Source organism: Brachionichthys hirsutus, chromosome 18 (assembly GCF_040956055.1).
Source record: "Brachionichthys hirsutus isolate HB-005 chromosome 18, CSIRO-AGI_Bhir_v1, whole genome shotgun sequence".
NCBI lineage: Eukaryota > Metazoa > Chordata > Actinopteri > Lophiiformes > Brachionichthyidae > Brachionichthys > Brachionichthys hirsutus.
Window position 1 is genome coordinate 4,137,094 of NC_090914.1, and position 22,820 is coordinate 4,159,913.

A 22,820-nucleotide genomic window follows, 5' to 3' on the forward strand; every position below is an offset into this window, starting at 1 on the left:
TGAAGGCAAGTTTTTCCTCATGTCGACAGCACGCCATCTAACTTGAGTTCTCTGGCATCAATTCGGAGAATTAGTGATGAATAAAGTCTCAAATGCCAACCGCACTTTTTATTGTTGCCAAATTGAACACACGAGGCTGCATTTACAACCCGATCACGCTGGATACTTTTTTTTTTATTATTCTCCCACTTTCTGTTTATTTGTCTGCTTGGATAAATGCCTTGACTTGTTCTCTTCCCGGAATTGATACTTCCCCCTTTAGCTAGAATTTGATATCTCCTTTTGCCTGGAGTTAATGTGGGCAATAATATCAAGTCCTATTTTAAGCTGCCTGCCCTGAAGGGTGACGACAAGCAGGCTCTGTTTGAAATAATAACCGCTTTTCCAGGCTGCCCTGAAGTGCAATCGCTCATCGTCATTTCATAAAAAAAAGAAGAAAACTTTGTCTTCCTCGCTGTTACATGTGCATACCTGTGCCTTCGGACCAGAGCCACACACACACACACACACACACCTGAGTCCTTTCCTTTCAGAGGTTGGATGCAAAGTGGCTTGCTGCACTTTTTCAGGCCATGTTAGGATGTGTTTCACGTAGGCAGCCAAGCGCAGGAGAAAGCCTCCCACACTCCTGCTCCGAGAAGCTGAGTCATCGAGCTCTGACGGGATGGATGTACGGTGGCTTGAGAGGAAGCGCGCAGGGCCGTGATTGGCTGCTGCTGCTCTGGCTAACCTGCTCTGCTGCCTCTCACTTCTAATGTAGGTAGGTGAATGGATGCGTTGAATATGCGTGGTGGTCATGGTGCTGTGAACTGCAGAGTCAGTTCAATCACTTATTTTCAGATTTAGTTTGGCATATACAGTGCAGACATGAAATACAATCTCAGAGTCCCTGGGCAGGTTGCCACAAGTAATACCGCCAACAAGTACTGTAAATACAAGTTAACAATGCAGATACATCACAGAAATAAGAGACATACCGGTACATAGTGTGTGTGTGTGTTAATGCACGATCAATTGTTCTTGGTCTCTTTATACAACAACCATGAAAAGCACAATTTAATTGGAGGAAGAAAATGGATGGATGAACTAGTACTTAATGGGCTTAATGCAAAAACTAAAAAGATGGCATCCGCACCTTTTTGTTTCATTCCTTTCTCGTGTGTGTGTTTGTATGTCCATCTCTGGAATACCTATTTGTCAAAATTATGAAAATATATGTGTTTCTTAACACACACACACACACACACACACACTTTTCTATTACCGTAATTCCTATAGTGAATCACATCCATCAGACTGTCTATCTTTGCCAGGGAGCTGATAGGGGAGTGTGAGACTACAACAGAAATAATTCCACACACGGATTTCTTCTGGAGAGAAAGCGCAGCAGCTGCACGGGAAACGCGTTCAGGTTCTCCCACAGCTTGATCGATCAGGATGTGATTATTAGGAAATTAGACGAGGCACGGGAGGTGATTAATTACATTTTATTCTCCTCAGGAGAGACTCCAGCCTCCGCGGAGGTGGGAGGAGCAGGCTCGGAGGCTCTCCTCTCCTCCTCTGCTCCCCATGTTGATGTTTGTTGTTAGCGAGGGTGGCAGCATTACGCGCGGGGACAGACGCACTGTCGACGGACGTGCCGTCACGCGTCTTGACGAATACCGCAACTTTTTTTTTCTCCCCCCCCCTCGCCTAAACGCCGCTGAATGGTGAAGCTTTCTGGCGCTCGGCGGCGGATTGTTGCCGTGAGGCGCTCGGACGTGGAGCCATGAAGGTCCCGCTGCTCGGGCGGCGTCTTCCTTCCTGAGCGACCTCCAGGCGGGATGCTGGAGCTCGTTTTTGAGAAGCCCCTCACCGCCCGCCCGGGTTCCCCTTTGACAGTTTCAAACTATTTTTATGTTTATTTTTTTGTTAAACCCTTAAACTTATAAAAGATGGTGTTTTTCGTTGTGTCGTCTGCTCGCTATAAACCTGGATAACGAAGGCGAGCGCTGCGCGACGACACCCGGACACGACGTTCACTCTCCTTCGGTAAGACGCCGCTTCAAATGCAGCAGCGGGGGGGGGGGAGAAACGACACACAACCGGGGACGTGTTCCTGGTTCGTGTTGTGGTTAATAATGTGGCTGACACCCGCGGAGAACCGCTAAAGCGCACTTTAGCTCGGGTTGAATGACACATAGCCCTCGGCTAAGCGACTGGCTAAGCTAGCTAGGCTAGCTGTTTGTTGCACATTATTGCGCTAACATTAAGCCACTTGCTAGCCGCGTTAGCCGCGTTAGCGGCGGCTGACGTCCAGATGCTAGCCGGTTTTGGTGGCTAAACAAAAGGTCGCTATTAGCGTCAGCTGCTAAAGTGAAGTTATTTTTATAAGTTAGCTGCATGAGCTAAACCGACTTTATTTTTCAGCTTTACCAAATTCACCAAACAGCAAGTCTGTCTCGCACTTTTTCCCCCAAAAAAATATTTTTCCACATGCTGTATAATGTATCTGATTTTATTGCCTCCACAGAGGCGCATCTGCCCCCCCCCCCCCCCGGGGATTTATCCAGCTGTGGGGGGCTTTTAACCAGCAGTCCATGCATCTCGGGGCGTCTGACTCCATGAGAGAGTGCGAGTACAGCCAGATCAGCACTCGCAGCTCCACGCCGATGGAGACCCCTTACAAGAAGAGGAGCCCGAGGATCAAGAAGTGGGAATCGTTCCCTGGGCGGAATCGCTTCTACTGCGATGGGAGGATCATGATGGCCAAGCAGACGGGGGTTTTCTACCTCACCCTCGTCCTCATCCTGGTGACTTGCGGACTTTTCTTCACCTTTGAGTAAGTCTCGTGCGATCTTGTGACAGATGTGTGGGTTCGGGGGGTTTTACGTTTCCTGAGCCTCAAAAAGAGATGTGGTAAATAATCCGGATTTAACTCCCCGTGATCTCTGCAGAAGGCTGATGTGTAACGTTTCTTTACAGGAGGCGGCACGTTTGGCGAATGCATTGAGAAGGTGTGGGTTTACGCCGTTGTTTTGTTTGTTTTAAACATGCCCTTGCATGCGCGCGTATCGAGGCAGTCATTTTCTACGTTAACTGGAGTCGCTTTTGGAGCGGTGAGTCTGCAGGAAGAACGCAGAGGACTCCTTCTACTGCAGCTGTTGGAGTTTAACTCAACTAAAGTGTCCTTGAACCAGTAACTGAATCCTGACGAGCTGCGAGGCTGCACTGGAGTTGAGCTTCGTGGCGTGATAATTGAGGAGAGCGTTGTTTTTTATGTTATTTAGATAATATACTCTCCACAGAACCAGATCTCCAACCATTTCAGTTTATCCTCGTCAGATGTCCTTGATATCTTGACTTTGTGACGCGTGACAAATGGCCTACGGTCGGGTTCGCCAACTGGAGGCAGACTTGCTAAGTCCAGGCCAGGAGAGGGTTCCATTTGGACCAGAGACCTGATACACACAGAGAGATAGAAAAACAGGCCCATCGTTAGACTTGTTATTAACCTTTGTGAGACGTGTTTGCAACGCGTGACAAAACATGCATATCAGGAAGGAAATCGTTTAAATGTCAGTTTAATTGCTCAACTCTGACTTCTTCACTTGGATCCAAACAGTGTACGAACACAAACTGAGCACCGAGTGCCCCCCCCCCCCCCCCCCAGGGACAGAGCGCCGTCACTAAGCTCGTTGTTTTAGCATAATCACGCTCTCATCCGTCATCTGAGAAATGATTTCTAGATGAGAATTCCTCCGTATCAGGAGGTTTGCTGCTCAATTAATCCGTCGTTATCGGGCTTTTTCGCGATTGATGACTGCTGTTCAATATCGTCCCTTCTGAATGATTTGGAGCAAATTAGGAATATAAATTGCAAAAGAGTTAATTGATGTGTTTTTTGGGGTAAATAACCCAGTTTGGTGTGTGTAGCTTTTCCCTTAAATAAAACTAATCAACAGTTTTAATCAATCATTAGGTTGCTGGCTTTATATATAAAAAAAGAAGGAGAATTCTTCTGTTTTAACTTTTCCCATCATGCAAGTTCCTGCTGTTATTTATCCTTGTAGATTCATGATCTGACATTGCGGATGTCTAATCGGCTTCTGCACAATTTTCGAACCAAATTATTAATTTAATAATTGAGAAATAAATATACATGAAGAAATGTACTTTAGATGGATCACTGGGTTGTATTCTAAGGGGGGGGGGGGGGGGTTCTGCACCTTGTGTTTAAAGTCCTTCACAGACACACATCTATCAGCAGCGACCTCTGGACCACTTCATCTTTCGGCGCCTTGTCAGTGCAGATACTTCCGTAACCTATGACCAGAGCGCTGCCTGCAATCAGCCGCCGACCTTCTCTACAGTAGAACGGAATCTAAAATGATTAAATGGGAGAGAGATGTGCCGTAGGTAGTTCTCCATTTGAACCCCGGCACCCCCCCCCCCCGCCAGATGCGTCCGCCGCCTCAGAGAGCTTAAAAGTCCCATGCTCTGTCCAACCATCAGAGCGGCGCTTAAAGTACTGTCCTCTGTTTGATGTGGGACATTTTTCTAGAGCTCTACGCGATCACAAAGCCACTTTTCAACTCAGCACCGTCCTCACCCCCCCTCCCCCCCAAATGCCTCCCCTTGAGCTGAAAGGAGACATTTATCAGACGGGACAATAGTCAGCAGACCTGCACGCCACCGTCCCGTTGGCATCAGCTGTAACGCATCTCGATTAGATGCGTTTCCGGCCCGGTTCATTCGTCGGACCTGAACCGCTCGTCTTCCGGCTGGGGCTTCTAAAGTATTTCAAAATGCTTTAGTTTGTGTTTAAGACGAGGCTGTGGCCGTACATTCAAAAACAACGCTCCGTTTGCAGATGCCGTGTGTTTAGGCAAAGCCAGAACGTTACCTCGGGGGGTCTTTGAACATCTCCGTATTTCTTCTTGCTTGTTTTATTTCTCTGTGTGGGGGGGTCCAGACTTTCACAGTGAACCCCGTCAGTGACCGTTAGCGACAGACGTGGGTCTGTTTATTATTCTGTCGCTGGCTCCCCTCAGATTTCCATGTGTGTGCTGTTGTTGCACGTGTGTCTTCCCCCCCCCCCCCCCCTCTCCCTTCATGCCTCGTAAAAGATCCTTCAGGCAGATGTTTGAATGTCTGTCCTGTTTGCTGTTTTTTTTAAAAAGGTTAAATGTTATTTCTGAGAGATATGCTTTGTGTTTTTTTTTTCTGATTTGTGAGCTGGATAAAATCACAAGATGTCATAAAGTTGTTATCTGAACTGGATCGTGACGCCAAACACAGAATAGCAAGCGTGTTTGTGTTAGCCTTGATTTTTGTAAGGATTTCATGATAGAGCTGAGATTTAAAAGCCTGCATTTACCGGTATGTTGTGCTTTTAACTAAAGCCAGAGAGCGTCTCATGTAATACCTGTTTATGTTCTTGTCAAATATTATGGCAAAGTTAACATCGAGATGAAAGAGGCTGGCTCAAGCTACGACGGGCGGATTCATTGATTCATTTTCATGTTGCTTTATCCGGTGTTGCTTCCTCGTAGGACGTTCTCTCCTAATGCAGCCGCGTGTTTCGGTGTAACATCAAAGCAGGAATGGCATCCAGCTGTTTGGTTTCTGGCGTGAAGCGATTCTTCTCCCCGTCAAAGCGGGCTACCTCCGTTTTTGCCCGGCGTGTTTTGGAATTGGAGGTTCTCGCGTGCACACGCGACCACAGGAGGCTGCGCTGTGCACTAGTGCCATACTGGTTCTACGCGGTGGCGTGAGCCAAAAAAAAAACGTCACCTTTCTGTGAAATGTTCAGTCGTTTCATTAACAGATAGCTTGGCCTGCGGCTCAGAGCAGGTTCATCATGTTCTGCCCTTGCCTGCCATCGAAGGTAATCAAATCGTAATAAAAGGCAAAGGTGACAAAAGCCCTGCGAGCATGTCGCCCAGATGAGTGATGAGGTTTCAGTGCTTCAGATGCATTTTTTATGTGATGTTTAAGCACAATTTAAATGCATCCACGCATCGCTCAGATGTGTCTCTGGGTAAACTGCATCTCTCCTCAAGAGGAGCATTTGCTGTCCAGGATGCTGAGTGTGTTTGAGTCTCTTTGCACGCCACAGGATATCGATTCCTTTCAAAGCCATGTGCTTGGAGAATGAACGAACAAAAGAACGAGGGTGCAGTTTATCTCGGGCGACTCCGGAAGGACAGCCGGCAAACGGCGTTGAGCGAAGCCCGCCTCGCATGTTTCCATCAAGCGTAGACACGAAAGTCTCCCGAGATTAACTCCCAGCGGAGTTTCTGGGGGGGGCAATTGGTTTTAGAAGAGGATTTAGAGGAAATGTGAAAATGGTGATCTGGATTGGATTATTGTTGAGATTAGCACGCCCCTTGGGAGGCAAATGAGGAGGAACCTCAGCAGACCCTAGAATTATGAACGGTTAAAAAAAAAAAAAAGCAATGATTTGTAGATCCTTTTAATAATGGAGTACATAAACGGTCCTAAAACGAATAAACCTCCGACCGTCCGCGTCACGTCATTCATCTCCCGCGAGCTCGGCCTCGTCGCTGGATGTTGGTGGGTTTTAAAGCTCACGCTTCACACGCTGGAATCGTGACTCTCATCCGCAGATGCGGCGATGGACTGTTTGCTGACGATGCTCACAAGTGTCTCCAAGCTTCTGAAGGCCATGTCAGGTTTTTAAATGCAGTAGAGTAAAGCGATAAACAGCCCTTTGAATAAAACCAATATATATAGTTGAGCCATTTCTTACATGCGGCTGCTACAAGTCTGTTCTGCGCTGCCTCCAATCATCTGTAATTCATTCATTCGTCTTTCTGTGCACTTTGTAAAATGGATACCCGCTCGATGAGGCGTTATCTGTTCAAACTGCCACGGAGCAGTCGGACTCTGGCCCCGGTCTTACCGTCAATATTTGTACTCTTGACGGGTTTAAAAGGAGTTTTTCGTGACGCAAACTTCAGATTCAGTCGACTCGTAAGAGTCTATTCTGTTCGTTCCCCCAGGATTTAATAGAAGTTTGGCAATCATTCCAAGTTCAGATTTTATCTCAATATTTGAACGACAGCTTGAACCCGTCAAAGCCAAAGGTACTGCAGGCAGCACGGTTTGTGTGTTCACATGAAAGGGGTGTGTTGAAAAGTCGCTGATTCGGAGACTTTGGAGTCGGCCTGTGTTGTGATGGAGACACGAGTTTGCCGAATCCATCAAAGGCGGCCTTAAACATACCCTCACGATGACGAGTTGCTTTTAGAGGGAGGCTGTTCTCCGCTGCAGAGGATATATTTTCAGCAGAGAGTTCTATATCTCCACAGAAAACGGTGACGTTCTCCTCTTTTTGAAAGGTAAATAAATAAATCAATACATCTAATATTCCGGGATTGATGTCCAGAAATGTGATTTTTCATTCGCTATTATGAAGAGTAGGCCTCACTGTGCACCATATTGCACTTTCATTTAACGTTTGAGTGTTTCATCTTTTTATTTGGACATCAGAACGTTGCTCTCTGCGATGGCATGTGTGAAAGCTGTTAGTTTTACATCTTCTTAAAATAACAAATGGAGAGAAAAGTTGAAATTGTCTCCTAATTTATTTCTTTTCTTTTTTTTTTTTTAGATCTGGAAAATTATTCTAGTCCTGATTCAATGCACCTCTAAGTGTCCAGCATTCGGTAACGTCGTCGGCCTCGGCTCTATTTCGGGATCAAATTCGACAATGCATCCGTCTATAACGACGGATGATTGGAAATGTTTCAAAGGATCGTAATGACTCCCATCAAGCTGTCTGAATGGCGCTCGCCGTCTCCCCCCCCATTCGTGGAGGTTTCAGCTGTTTCCAGGGTAACCATTTGGAAATGTACCACATCTGACATTGGATACTGTCTGTCTCCATGGCAACCAGCCCCTTAAGTACCATTTTAATCGTAAGAATCGAACTCGAAGGAGAACGAAGCTGTAACTTTGGTAACATCCAGCTTCTCATCTTGTAGCGCTTTGCTGCGACGGCTCATGACTTGATTTTACAGGACGCTCCTCCTCCCGTGATATTTGGAGCTTGAATATGTGACATTGCGCTGATCTTTTCTCGAGCGGTTAGTGTGGTGCGTAGATATTCTGAAGAATGGTTACTTTTATTCTACTCATCATCTTTACATAATCAATGAGTCACGTGTTGAAGGTCGTAGGCTGAAAGCTGGTCCGCAGCAGCTGAGGAAGAAGCACGAAGCGCCGAGGAGTGTTTATTGTGACCAGGTCAACGACCTTAACTGGGGGGGGGGGGGGGGGGGGTTGCTGTTCGGTTTTGTCCGGCCTGCAGCCTCCTGCTGATGTCCCAGACAGCCCCGGGACGTTCGCTGATTTCAGGCTCACTCCAGAGATGCAGGAACAGCAGGGACCAGATGACCAGGGGTCAGAAGGCCTCTGATTCATGTGATCGTTTATTAAGAGTGAGGCTTGTTCAGATAAAATATGCACCAGTTGCTCATGTCTGCTAAGTCTCCCCCCTCCCCTCCTGCAGGTTGAAAGCAAAGGGATGAGCGCAACCGATGCTAGAATGGCAATTAGCATAGATTAGCAAGTCCAACCCTTCCCACCCAATGCTGTGCGCACGGAGCCAAACCACGGTCGCCCTAAATTTAGTTTTGCTTCGTGTGTCGGAATAAAACAGCGTTGGCACGGACCGGCGGATGGAGCCGCCCTCCCGAGGTGCTGAAGGCCGGTGGGGCGGTGTGATAAAACATTATTCCATTTTATTTCTTTATTTTACATTTACAATAGATCGCAGGTGAAAACCCGCTGGAACCGCAGTCTCTCTGTTGCAGCCATCAGTGTCTTAGACCTGCTGCTGACTTCAATCCCGATCCACTAGCACCTCTGGGACTAAATGGGATTACGACACATTTAAAGGGATTATGCTCCAGTGTCTCATTGGAGCATATTACAGGCAGACTTGTCAGTATATCCTCTTACTGGTCATTAAGTAACAAATCGTGGGGATTATCGCTTCAGGAACTTCAGTTTCATTGTTTAGCATGAGCTCTGTGCTCGCGTGTTCAAGCTTAGGAAGAGCAGGTTGTGTGGCTCGTCCAGGATTTGAGCTATCAGAATGTTCGGGGGGGGTTACTGCTTAGCTCAGGCAGGAAACTGTGTCTGGAGATGCTTATCTCTCTGCCTCTTCTTGTCCCACCAGTTGTCCATTCTTGGCGCAGAATTTGACCCCGGTTATCCCAGTCATAGGAGGCGTGCTGTTCATGTTTGTACTGGGGACGCTCCTGAGGACCAGCTTCAGCGACCCAGGGGTGCTGCCCAGGGCCACCCCAGATGAAGCAGCTGACCTCGAGAGGCAAATAGGTGAGACTACATTTCTTGTTGCTCTATCTTTGCATGTTGACGCTTCCCCCGTCCTTTCTTCCTTAATTTGTCTGGATTGTCTTCGTTTGTGTAGTTTGTGTTGTGAAAGTTGAGCGCCCGTGTGGTGCGACTGAATTGCCATATTTTTATTTCACGCAACGAGAAATCACATGTTTGATTTTTATAACGCATTAATGCCTGACTCGCAGGTCTCCGGAAAAAAAATAGCCATTCAAAGACTTCCTTTTCTTTACATCTGCTGTATTTGATATTTCTCATGCACAGTTCATTTTTCATTATTGCCGCTAAAGTAAAACACATAACTGTTTAGCTGCTAAATTGTATTAGTAACTCACTATCTATTCATTACAGGCATTTAGAACTGCTAATAGTGAGCGTCCTCAGAGCAGAATGTGAAATCACACCATGTGGCCATCCTAGAGCTGATTGTGAAAGCCTGAAAACTCTGGTAGGCAAGATATAAATAAGAGGAAGACACAGCTTTGTGTTGCGAAAGTCACATGTCATGACATTATTACTTAGTTTTCACGCAAAGTTCTTACATTCGGGAGTATTTTCAGGCTGGGCTCTGCTCTAAACGTTAGATTTCTTTCATCGTTAGGATCGTTATATTCCTGAAAAGTATCTTGCTGGCCTTTGGCTGATCGGTTTAGCAACACTTCTCTCAAATGTGAAACTTTTAAAACCTCTTTGAAAGTTCTGCTTGGGTTTTTTTTGTTTTGTTTGGGATGAGAAGCCCCCCCCCCCCCCCAGCGGCCACCTCTTCCCTGCTTGTAGTCCGCTGGGTCCTCATTAAGCAAAGTTTGGACGGGCTTCTTAATTAATCTCATTAGCAGACTTAAAAGCTTTCGGATGGAAGGGAAAGGACAGTTTTCTGTTTCTGAACTGGATTCTCTTGTTGAGTGTCGACTACGTTGTCGCTCTCCTGTAGCTGCAGGTGGTGGAAATTACAGAACAGACGGAGCGGTTCGTGTTTTTGGCACTAATTGTATGACAACGACATTATTGGAGGGTTCGCCTTCAGTCGATAAAATAAAATGAGTGTTCAAAGGAGGTTAAACCTGAGCTGTGACTGGGACGCTCCTGCATTTGCACATTCTATTCCTTGCTTCCGCCCCCCTCGCGTGCAACGGGACGCGTTCCCTCGCGTTGCTTGTCACGGCGAGAGACGGCTCTCAGTCCGTTTTCATCCGCTGCTGCTTTTCTTAAGCGTGTCCTTATGTAACCGTGCAGGCTCCGACGAGGAGAAAGCCTTTCAGACGTCGGCGCTCCCATTCAGTAATGGCTCTTAACCACTTCAGGCTTTGTTTCCCATATGCTCAGTGCAGCTCTGTCGATTTGCAGTTTGACGTGCAGCACTTGCTTTCCTCATTTATTTGTGTGCAATAGAATTTTTCCGTACAAATCAGTAATTGTTTACGAGCTAGAATAAATATTTCGAAGCAGAAGAGCTCCTCGGTTCCCCACGGCACCGTCATAAATAGATAATGATGTTTTGAAGTCAAAGTGCTGAAGGACTCGAGCTGGACACCAGGCTTATTGATCTGTTGACTAAACCTAATGTCGGTACAACGGGAGACGCTAATGCCTCATCCTGCAGGAGGGGAATCGGATAGTGTGGCTGCTGCTGCCATCATGAGCAAATAATACGGCCGTCTGCCAGACGCTGGAGCCTCGTGTGTGAGAAATAATTTTCTAATTCTTTATCATGAAAACACTGCAGACTGTTTATCTCTTCTGCCATGTTGTTATTTTCTATCCTGCGACGCCAGTGAATTACGATAATCTGCTGATCTATCAATTCAGAGAGGAGGATTTATCCTGAATAGATTGGAGTGTCGCAGAAACGGGGAAGTGTCGTCACGGAGATACTTTCCTTCAGATGTTTAAGTGCAGTCACAGCGGGGGGGCCGCTGATAATTGTTCAACATCTCACCAGATGTTTCTTTTCTCTCTTTTAAAATAGGAAGCGACCCATGGGGGGGGGTCTTCTGTATAGTCTCATGTATGCTAAGTAGAGATAATTCCATGTAGTCGGTGTGGTGGATGAAGCATGAATAACTTCATAGAGTATGATTCCCTCTCCAGGGTTTGAATGCAGTTTGAGGAAAGTATAGGGCAATTTCAAGGACAGTGCTGGATAGGTATGGAAGAATGAAAAGGAATAATCTCGGCTGTACGTGGAGAGCGGAGAGCGCTCCGTAGGCATCGGTCACAGTAGAGACGAATTCACCGGAACGCGCCGGGTTCCTTTGCTCTCCTTTTTAAAAATGTCAGACACCCACACAAGCCTCTGAACAATCTCCCCTTTAACCTGTACTCACACCACGCTGTGGGATTGCGTGTAAATGACCTTCCTACACATGGAACCTCCAGCCCTCGCCGTGCAGCAGTGGGGTTCAAGGTTTTTATTATTTACTATAATTAACTTTATTCTCCAGCGCTCTGCAGACATGCTATTCGTGTTTTCGTCCATTAAGGGGGCTTGCCACGTAAACAAGTCGTATTTTCCCCGTAGAAATATTCCACACGTACAGAACATGAATGCCCCCCCCCCCCCCCCCCCACACACACACACACACACACACACACACACACCAACAGTGAAGTTGCTTTCCTTTGTGATTCTTATCTATTAGTAATTCTCTCTCTCTGACTTTACCCAGATGTGGCTAACGGCAGCACGGGCTACCGGCCCCCTCCCAGGACCAGGGAGGTGCTCATTAACGGCCAGACAGTCAAGCTGAAGTATTGCTTCACTTGTAAGATCTTCCGACCGCCACGTGCCTCCCACTGCAGCCTCTGTGACAACTGTGTGGGTGAGTGAAGATGCAATTCCCCGTGCGCGTGAGATTGTGTGTCTGATTCCCACTCCATTTCAGTTTAGTTTAAAAAGAAAAATCTCATTGGTAGATTCTTCTCTCTTTTTTTTTAGAAGAAACTAAATGTTGACGTGCGAAATAAACAACGTGTTGCGACGCGTTTCGGATGAGTTAGAAACCAGACTAAATGTTTAGAGGATGATGCCGGTCTGCTTGCGTGACACGCGCGTTGAAGAGTTATCATCCTCGCCCGGAGGAGGGAGGAAGGAGCTGCAGTGAGCGCCGATTAAACCAAAAGCATAATGAAATAGTTTCTCTGCTCTGAAAAGCCACGGGGCCCATCCCCAGAGACAACACGGATAGAATAATGAGGAAATCCTGTCGGGCTAGAAATAAAGAGATTTGCATGTCCTGTGTCTTCCTCTTGGTTTTGGATTGCTCATTCATCAGAGACGACGACTCCTTTGAATTCCTTCCCCCCCCCCCCCCCCCCCTGTCTGATGAAGGGCTGAGTGAAACCTCGGGAAGATGATGCAATAGTAAACAGGAAGGGCTGTCACTTTTAAAAAAGCACAACGTGTGATGATGAAGGTGGATCCTGTGTGCATTTTTTTCTTATTAAATTGCTCAGGCTTGCCTTTCAATTAAACTTTGACATAGTAACAGATGCAAAGTAAAAAAAAAAACCGAGGGCGATTTGAACCGGTAAGATCACGATGGATGCTTTGAACGTTACGCCGGCGCTAACGGGGACGCAGAGCGGCGTTGAACGAGGTGATTCACAGAGAAATGTGAAGAATGAGGATCAGCCGCGTCGTTATTGATCGTCCATACTGCAGGCGGGTGAGAGCGATAAACCCCTGGACCGTCCCCCTCTGCGTTCAAAGCTCCAGGTCCACTCAGCACGGCTCCATATCCGCTCAGTCCAGGGTTCGATGTGAAGCCTCAGAGGTCGACTGTTGAGCAGGGAACACGTCACACGCAGGGGAGAAGAGTTCCTCTAGCCTGTATTGACGCCAGGGCGATCCCCCCCCCCCCCCCCCACCTGATTCTGTTCCTCTGGTGCTTTGCGAGCCAAACGGCTAATAGGCTCTCAAATACGTTAGCAGCCAAAATGGATGCAGCCTCCCTGGCAGATTGGAAGTTCTGCACTTCCCAAATACTTCTACGAGGAACAAAAGCAGGTCATTTCTCCTCGCTAAACAGATAGTGGATCTGATTACTTGGTTAAGTACCCAACACTGTGCGGAGCTGGTAGACAGATACCCTTAGGTGTAGAACTACGGCGGTCATTAAATAATAATATTTAGGTTGTATGATGGGGGTTCGTACAAGAGCAAACGACACGGTGCAGATTTCCAACAGAGAAAAGCAAAGATGTCCATCCTTGTCTTTGTCCTTTGTCCATGCAGAGCGTTTTGACCACCACTGTCCTTGGGTTGGGAACTGCGTGGGAAGGAGGAACTACCGTTTCTTCTACATGTTTATCCTCTCCCTCTCCTTCCTCACCATCTTCATCTTTGCCTTTGTCATTACTCACATCATTTTACGTAAGTAGCTAAGCTCAGTGATGGCACAGACACACACACACACACACACACACACACACACACACGCACACTCCACCTACCTGTGTTCTCGGTGTGTGTGTCGAACAAACAGGTTGTTTGTGGGTGTTGTGAAAAGGCTCGGCTCCCTGGATTGTTACCGTCGCTCCAGCTGGGGCGCAGGCAGAAGACTTGATCTCCTTATCAGTGTGATTGTTAGTTAGCGTGTTCATAAATGGCAGCGAGTGAATTAACGCCACGCGAGGTAACGGATAAGGGCCGACTTCTTGGTCATATTTCACTTTTGCATTGATTAAACATGCCGTGTCAGATGAGGCAAAAACGGTACGGTGCGCAAATCAAAGGTCACTGGATACATTTGGGAACTTGTTCTGGATGTGAAAGCCTCTTTTTTAAAAGAGGTTGTTGCTGCAAAGCTGTGAGCTGAAAGTCGCTCCGCTGTTCAGGGTGGCGTTCGCTGACCGAGCTCTCCCATCTGAATCCTCCCACACGGCTGAACAAACCTACTCGTGTTGCTTTTAAAGCCTGATCGTGTCTGAACGCAGCCTCGCACTCCGGCAGCAATCGAGGTTCCGCATTCAATCGGAGTTTTCTAATCCTGATTGGTCAGCGGACTAATGGGGACTGTCTTTCTCTGTTCTCAGGGTCTCATCGAATCGGGTTCCTCAACGCGCTCAAAGAGAGTCCTGCTAGATATCCTTTGGCTCAATGCTGCATGAGTCTGTCGGCCTGCTCCCATCCGTGCGTCTGTTTCTGTGCACGCTTTTTAAATCACGCAGTTTCAATCGTTTCAGGATTTGACTTGGACTAACTCGCCCGGCGAAGGTCGGCGTGGGTCACTCTCAAGGTTGAATTCGTTGGCGTGTCCCCTTCGAGTCTTTTCCGTCCGTCGCGCCTGCCTGTCGCAGAACCTTTGGTGGAGTTCTGCATGTCTGGTTAGTCCGGTTCAATCGGAGTAACGCAGCACCTCCTGCAGCTCCTCCTGCAGCTCCTCCCTCTGTCCCTGCCGGCTGTAACAGGAGCCGCCAATCACCTCAATCCTTGTCCCCTCCTTATCGTATTGTTTAGACGTTGAGTTGAGCTTTTAATCAACGCTGTTCGCCTATCAATGACTGCTGCTAATAAATACCTCTCGCCTGGGACTAGATATTTGATTTCTTCCCATGTAACTGATACCGTCTGAGCAGCAAATCGAGTTGCGAGCGCCGTGCTGCGACGGCCTCGGTCTCTCTGGACCGGGCGATGAGACTCCCTCTCTGCATTCCAGCCCGGGCTGATAACGGACTTTAATAAAGGGGAAGGCAGTCGATAGTGTCCGAGCAGTCCTTCGTACAAGGTGAACGGTGACGTGTTTTTTGTCCCTGCTAAAGAGGGAAAGATTGCATACAGAGACAAAGAAAGGGGGGAGGGGGGGGGGGGGGCAGGTTGAGAGAGACAAAAGAGGAGTGTGAGGACGTTTAGTAAATGTTTGCAGTCCACTCTAACAGAGTGACGCGTGTTCTTTTAGAATGTTTCGACGCTGACACGCAAAGCGCTCCAGAACATCGCACTTGTTGGTCCTGGATATTGTGTTTTCTCTCTCCGGGTGGCATCTCGAGATCTAATGACCGGCCATTGTTCATTCACAGAGACAGAGGGACTATCTTGCACACTGTCTGTGTTTGTGTCGCTCTATTTAGAGATGAAATGAGCTGCGTTCAGGAGTCTCAGCCAAATGAACTGGTTACTAGGACTTATTGGCGAGAGCAGGGCAGGCCCGAGGCTGCAGGTCGATGTGCCAGCTGTTCACACCCGTACTTCTCTGTCCTACCGACTCCAGAGCGACTCGCTAAGTGAGAGTCTGTGACAGTGCTTCAAAAATAAAAGCAGCATGTTCCTTGACTGAATTGTGTCACTGTGCTGGAGGTGGTGGTGTGCTTCTTCTCCGTCTGGTCCATAGTGGGCCTTTCAGGCTTCCATACGTACCTAATCAGCTCCAACCAGACCACCAATGAAGACGTGAGTATAGGAACACACACGAAGTGGGCATCGGTATGCTACAGATCCTGACCCACACACACACACACACACACACACAAAGTAAAGCATGTTTACTTTGCACCATCCCTGAATCTGTTCCACATGCTTCATTTTATTTCCTGCCTATAGAGAGAAAGAAAACAAATCATAAATATGTATTTATTTTTGTGGTTTGCGAGGCGTTTCTGCTTTGTCCCGTCTTTTCACATTTGAAATTCGACACTAATGCATTTAAAAAGACATCAAAGAAGAATGATGCTCTCTTTGTCAGCCTCAGTCACACTGGCGACGCTGATCTCTCTTATGACTGGTCTCGTTTGCTCGTGTGGTCTAAGGAAGCCCAAAGTTGACGGTGTGATGCTGATTGATTATTGATTCCAGTGAGACCTGACGCGTATTGATCTGTTTGGAACTCCAGATCAAAGGGTCCTGGTCTTCTAAAAGAGGGAAGGACAACTATAATCCCTACAGCCACGGCAACATAATCACCAACTGCTGTGCGGCGCTGTGTGGACCCCTGCCACCGAGGTACGACGGCGTGGTTTGCACGTCCCCCAGGTGTTCATGAAGAACCTTTCCTGCTCCTTGAAAGCCCATTCAGCATGTATCTGACTAGCATTCTGCATGAATGGAGAGGCCAGGCCATCGGGGTGTGTGTGTGTGTGTGTGTGTGCACGTGTGTGTGTGTTGTACAGTTGGGTCCACTAGAAGGGTAAGAGGGTTTCACCTCAGAGTGTGAGCCTCTCCCGTTTCATTCCCTGCTGAGACCTTGACTCACATTTTGAAATGCATCAGCATCAGACTTTTTATACTTAACTGCATTTGCAGACATTCTGGTATTCATTACCAGCAACACGCACACACACACACACAGACACACACACACAGACACACGCACACACACACACACCCCGCTGCTGCAGGTTCCTGGAGTCTCTCTGCTATCCTAGCCAGCCTCAGCCACCTGAATCCAGCTGAGTCCAACAGAAACACACTGTCAACACTCTGTTAAATGATTACCCTTTCTCTGCTGTGTGTGTGTGTGTGTGTGTGTGTGTGTGTGTGCGTGCATGGCACCGCTCTGTGACAGATCAACCTTTATCCGAGCCATGAACTCGTGCACCTGGCCCATGACCGCCTACATGAGCTTATGCACGAGTTAATGATGGGACAGGAACAATCATTCACTCCGATGCTCGACGTGCAGGACATCAAGGATTTATTGCCCAGATTTAAGCGTGTGTGTGTGTGTGTGTGTGTGTGTGTGTGTGTGTGTGTGTGTGTGTGTGTGTGTAAAGGTGGATCAGAAGACTTAACAGAACCGTGTCTGTGTGGCACGCGCTGGACGTTTGTGCGAGTCGATGTCTTGTCCAGTTTCATTTTCGTTATAAAGCTTATGCTTAAAATAGTTAATGTTTACGACTCTCTCACTATATTTCATGTGTTGGTGAGCAACGGGGCTGTTTTTGAATGACAAACGTCTTCCGCCCTCCTTTTCTCCCTAAAGCCTCATTGACAGACGGGGCTTCGTCCAATCAGACCCGCTGCAGCTGGCGCCGCCGACCAATGGCATCACTATGTACGGTGCCACCCAGTCTCAGCAAAGCCACATGGTAAGACACTAACCGCCACTTTTTTTTTTTTTTACTCTACTGTAAAGAACTTCATAGACATGAAAATACAGACTTGAGTTGCATTTAGGGGACTAGGATGATAATTGGACAACACACGGTCTGATGTCATCGCGCTGGGACATTTAGGGCGTGTCCAACTCTATTTCGCTTGCTCAATGGGACGTAATCTGTACTGTTGCGTGCAAGATTCAACGGGCTTGTTATGGAGTTCTTAATTATTCATAGATGGCTTTGGGTGTGAACTAAACCAAAATGGTATCGCATCTGATTCACTTCAAAAGCTCACGATAAGAATAGTCTTGGATTAACGAGTTTTTAATAATGTTTGGCTACATTTCCAGTTGTACCTGTACAGTTCTGAACTGGTTTTATTTTAGGCAAAGCAGGCAAAGCTCAAAGCGTCTACTCCTAATTCCGTCTTTAATATTCGCTGTTGTCAGAAACGAGTCGGCGCTGAATCCTTTCATGCGTTCAGGCATAATTTGAATCCTGCCTCGTTATTGCGGAATAATAATTTGACATTACTGTTGCTGAGCTGGTTTGATTTTAAGAAAAAGATCCTGAGGTCACTAAACATGTTGTCTCCGAGAGACGGCTGCAGTTCTTTTTTTTTGTGGGGGGGGGGCATGCGGTCGCTCCTACAGGCTAGAACGACACAATGAAGCTCCAGTTTGTCTTGTTTGTTTGCTAGAAACAGAAAAACAACTCCCACAAATTGGAACAGGAGACGAGTCGGTGCTGACGCCACGGTTTAAATGATTTCATGCATGGATGTCTCTGATTCTGATGATGAACATTAGCTATTGGTTTAAGGACCGGCCCGGATTAGCACCATGAGCATAAAGGCCAGATGAGGTCAAGCGATTAGAGACAACAGCTTCCCTCTGTTCTCTGCCCGCAGGATCACAAGTGTTGCTGCTTTTTTATCTCTGTGCACATCTGGGGAAGATCGGATCCAGTTCATCTTTCTCATCGCTCTAAATTAAAACCGATGGAACGGAGTTAGTCTGAAAAGAGCACAGCTTCTTCTTTCTCTCCCAAGATTTTGCATTTGTCGTGTCATGTCAGTGAAAGTAGGTCAACAGTAAGGAAAGGTGTCCTTTGTGTCTGATGACATCACAGCCTGCAGAGGCGCCGTGATGCTTAACTCGCTGGTTTCAGTCGACATTGTAGTTAAGATCGAGAGATTCTTCATAATGCAGGTAATCCAAGTCCTGGGTTGGACCCTAGAAAATCAAAATATGTAAATACAGCCCTTTGAGCGACTGGAAGAGGCTTTTCTGTTGCTTTTGGGTCAGTGGTGATGACTTTTTCTTCAGGCATGTACAGTATTCCCGATGTTAATTTATTGTTTAACAGAAAAAACGTTTAGACTCTAAAGCTTGTGTGGCTTTAACACCATCTGCTTTGTAAATGTCTGCATTTACGATGGATGCTGTTCGGGGTTGAATCATTTTGAGACCTTCAGCATCTCTTCAGAGCCAACATTTTGTGTTGAATGTGGAAATAACCTCGTAAAATCTATTGTATTGAGCAATTTAGTCTGTCTTTGTGTCATTTTGTTACTGCGAACAGCAGAATAATAATGTTTTGTCGTTAAACCTGTTGGAAAAAAGAAAAGGGTTGAATAATTTGCCTTCCAAGCATGAGAAAAATAATCCTGCACACATCTGTTTAGCATGCAGGTTAATTTGCTGCGTTTCTATAGTTAGGGAAATGTTGAAAAGCTTGCTAGCAAAGAAAGTGGGAAACTATTCCTGGCTCTGTATCTGCACCGGGGGTCGTTGGGTTCTCGTCCCCTCTGCAACGCTCCTGTGAAATCTGTTCAAAGCTTTTTATGTTTTAATTGTGATCCTGCTGACAAACCAGCGGGTGGAAATACGAACGTCCCTGACGGAGGTAATGAATTAGACCACGCTGCGCCAAACTCACAATCTGATAAAGAGTGGATGGAAATAAAAACCGCGTCTGATGTTCACTTCAACTTCACACGTTCCACATTCGTGCAGCAGCTTCAAAGACTTCCACGCCGCCCTCCACGGTCTTCCTGTTGTTCTCTTCCAATCCCGCTTTGGAATCTCATCACGTCAAACGTCGCTATCGTCCCTCCTCTGGTCCTGACTGTGCGGCGTGTGATAGGCTGGCGACCATTCAGCACGGAGTCATCTGTTTCCTGTCACAGTTAGAATTAGTGTTGTTCCAGCTGCAGGGAATTTATTCCCCACATTGTTGGGCTCGCTAACATTCCACACTGGTAACACGGCAGAATATCTTTTTTTTTTCTTTGTATCGTCGTCGTGTTCTTGTTTGCGTCAAAAATCAAGACGACCCGTTTCAGGCCGTGTTGAGATGATCGTGTGATCACGTTGCCGCCGGACAAGCAGACTTTGTTTCACAAAAGCATGAGCAGCAACGAGACGTCAGTCGTTAAATGAAAATGTTTGGATGGATTCATGGTGTTTGTCGTTGTTACTGTGACCCTAAAACTTTGTTACACTCTTTATATTGGAAAATATGAAAACAAAGCGGGTCAGCCGAGAAGAGTCTTCATCAGTTTCAACGGGAGGCAACAACGTGGGTTTTTAAAGCAGTTCTTCCTCCTTAGAGTACCGCTGTTAAAATGAGTTTGCATTTAGCCAATGAGAGCCCGGCAATGGCGAAGCCCTGTGCTGTTGCCATAGTGACGATGTGTGAAATGATGTCACGCTACACCTCCATACACATTTATATTTTGACAGGGAGCCCATAGTAAACCGGATTAGATTAAGCGTTCCAAGTTGCAACAGGAAGACAGGAAATGGTTGTAATGTTCTGGCACCGACAGTTTGGTGAGTGTTTGTGCTGAAACGAGAAGACATCCTCGGGTTCTGGGACTATTTTTCCATAATTAATCTTTTCTGGACAAAATTAGGATTAAAACTATGATTAGTTAGCTATTGTTGCAATTGTTGTAATCCGGATTACCGTGCTATCAGAGTTCACTGAACATTAAACCAGCAATGCCGGATTTCTCAGGTTCGGTTCAGGACCCACAGACACATTTTCAGTTTACCGTACACTCTGGCTTCAATCACGTCACGGCCTCTGAAAGCGTTCCTGCCTCAGCGACCTCAGCGATCGCACGCTCAGTTGGGCGTCGTCGGGAATAAAGCCCGAGAGCTGGAATGTCCGGACTCGCCGCATTCCACTTCTCACCTGGAGTTAAAGACGGAGCAGAAACGCTGTCGGCTCTGGCGCTGATTTCTTTCTGTTCATGGCCTGCAGGACCCCTGAACCTGCCCCCCCCCCCCCCTTCTCTTGCTACCTGTTTTGTCTTTGGGGGGGGGGGGAGGGGGGGGTTGGAATTAGAGCGTAGCGATTGTTGGTAAAACAAGATGGAGGCCTGAAAGTTAAAAAAAAAAAAGATAAAGGCTGTGTGGATATTGCTGAAATCCCATCCCAGCAACAACAACAACAACAACCTGCGGAGAGTCTGTTTGAAATATCTCCAGTTTAGTTTCTGTTTGAATCAAATCTGCAAATCTGCTCTTTCCAGGTGAGGGAGGAACAGAAAGGTGAGACGTTGAGACGAAGCTCGGTGCGTTTGTAAAAGAGAGATCGGAGCACGTCTGTTTGATCTTCCATCACCGCTTCTCTGCAAAAAAAAAAAATAATAATCCCACAGTTGCTCCGGGTTGAGGCTAATCTCCCGGAGATTATCGATGGCTGGCCGTTTCCCAGCCGAGCCGCTGTGCTCCAGTTTTTATTGTGTGATTTCCGCTCTAAATCCAGGCAATAAAGATCAATAAGCCATAAAGTGCTGACTTTTCAAGCATTGTGTTTTCAGCTCTGTCCTTCGTGCCGCTCTGGGGCAGAATCACAAGCTTGTGGGGGGGGGGGGGGGGGGTTCTTTGTGGCTCTGCGTTCTAACGAGGGTACTAATATATTTCCTCTCTGTTTCTCTCCTTTATCCAATCATCTATCCCGTCCTATTATGTCTCCACATATTCCGCTCTTCTCTCTCCCTCCATCTAATTTTCATCTCTGCCTCTCATATTTGTTTTCAATCCCCCCCCCCCCACCTCCTCGCCTTTGCCGTCTCCCTCCCAAATTGCTCTCCTCCTCTCCTGCCTTCTTTCGCTACTTTCTCCCAGTGTGACCAAGACCAGTGCATTCAGAGCACCAAATTCGTTTTGCAGGCCGCCTCCACCCCGCTCCTCCAGCAGCCGAGCAGCGAGCCAATCGTCCTGACGGCCTCCCCTGACAACGGAGGCTCTCTCCGGGGCCGCGCCTCCCTCTCCCCGGGTGGCCCGTGCACCTCGCTCCCTCTCGGCCAGCCCACCCCTCCGACGTCCACGCCCAGCCTCGGCTGCCACGAGCCCACCGACATGCTGCCAAGCCAAGGCCACGCCCACAACCACAGCCACAGCCACGCCCTCCAGGAGCCGGCGGCCCACCACCACCACCACCACCACCACTTCCTCACGCCGGAGGAAGTGCCCTCGCCACCGGGCATGCTTCCCTGCGGCACCCCCGTGGGTCACAGCCACACCGTGCAGGCTGGTTTTTACAACCCGGCGAGCCAGGACTCGCTTCACGAGGACTCTGTCAGAGGACTGGTGAAGCTCAGCTCCGTCTGACAGAGGGGGTCTGCACCCCCCCCCCCCCCCCCTCCAAACACGTGTCCAACACTCCTGTGCCACTTTTGTACCAGCTCAGTCTCCCTGAATTAGCGTTCCCCTCTCTTCTTGTCTGCAGGACTGGAGAACTGATTCTAAATTCAGTTGCTGGACATTCAGTGAACTGACATGAAACCAGTTTTTGTGTTTTAATGTCACAGGAAGCAGGGACGGTCCGTTTGCTCCTGGAAACTGCACCGTCTCTTTTCTGTTTTTTAGAGGGCCGGGCTGAGATGGAAGAAAAGAACACGTTTTGAGAGAACGTGACGTTTTTGTTGAACAGGATTAAGTGGATCCACAGGTCTGATTTGTCTTTTTCTAAAACAGACCAGCCTTTTCGTCTCTTGCTTTTTTTTTTTTTTCTGGACATTCTCAGCGGAGCGACGGTTGACGTCACGATGTTGCACATCATCCTGCTTTTTTCTACGTTAAAAGACGAGAGGTTGTTGTACCATGATTATTACAGATCTTACAAATTATATTTCCTGCGGACATTAATAAAACACCGACTTTTTATCTGATGCGATTGACTTTGGGCTAGAAGGAATGTATTAGCATCTCTTCAGAGGTTATCTTCACACACGGTTTTGCAGGTTTAACCTTTGAGGGCATAAACTAGGCTATTATTACCGATATTTACCCACGCGATTTGTGGTTGATCTGAAAAGAGAATTACATTTTCGTCACCCAAAAACGAGAAGTAATCTGCGTCTTCCTCAAAGGATGCCATACTTAGCTCTCCTCTGC

The 22,820-nt window shown here is 47.4% G+C and overlaps 1 protein-coding gene across 1 annotated transcript; it reads left to right on the forward strand.

Annotated features, from left to right (window-relative positions):
- The first annotated feature begins 2,565 nt into the window (after window positions 1-2,565).
- zdhhc14 (zinc finger DHHC-type palmitoyltransferase 14) lies at window positions 2,566-22,589 on the forward strand. Its single transcript, XM_068751710.1, has 9 exons — window positions 2,566-2,821; window positions 9,191-9,351; window positions 12,039-12,191; window positions 13,607-13,744; window positions 14,407-14,455; window positions 15,658-15,760; window positions 16,200-16,309; window positions 17,289-17,394; window positions 21,549-22,589. Exons 1-9 carry the CDS (start codon window positions 2,580-2,582, stop codon window positions 22,032-22,034), a joined length of 1,548 nt encoding a protein of 515 aa, XP_068607811.1. The 5' UTR covers window positions 2,566-2,579; the 3' UTR covers window positions 22,035-22,589.
- The last annotated feature ends 231 nt before the right edge of the window (window positions 22,590-22,820 follow it).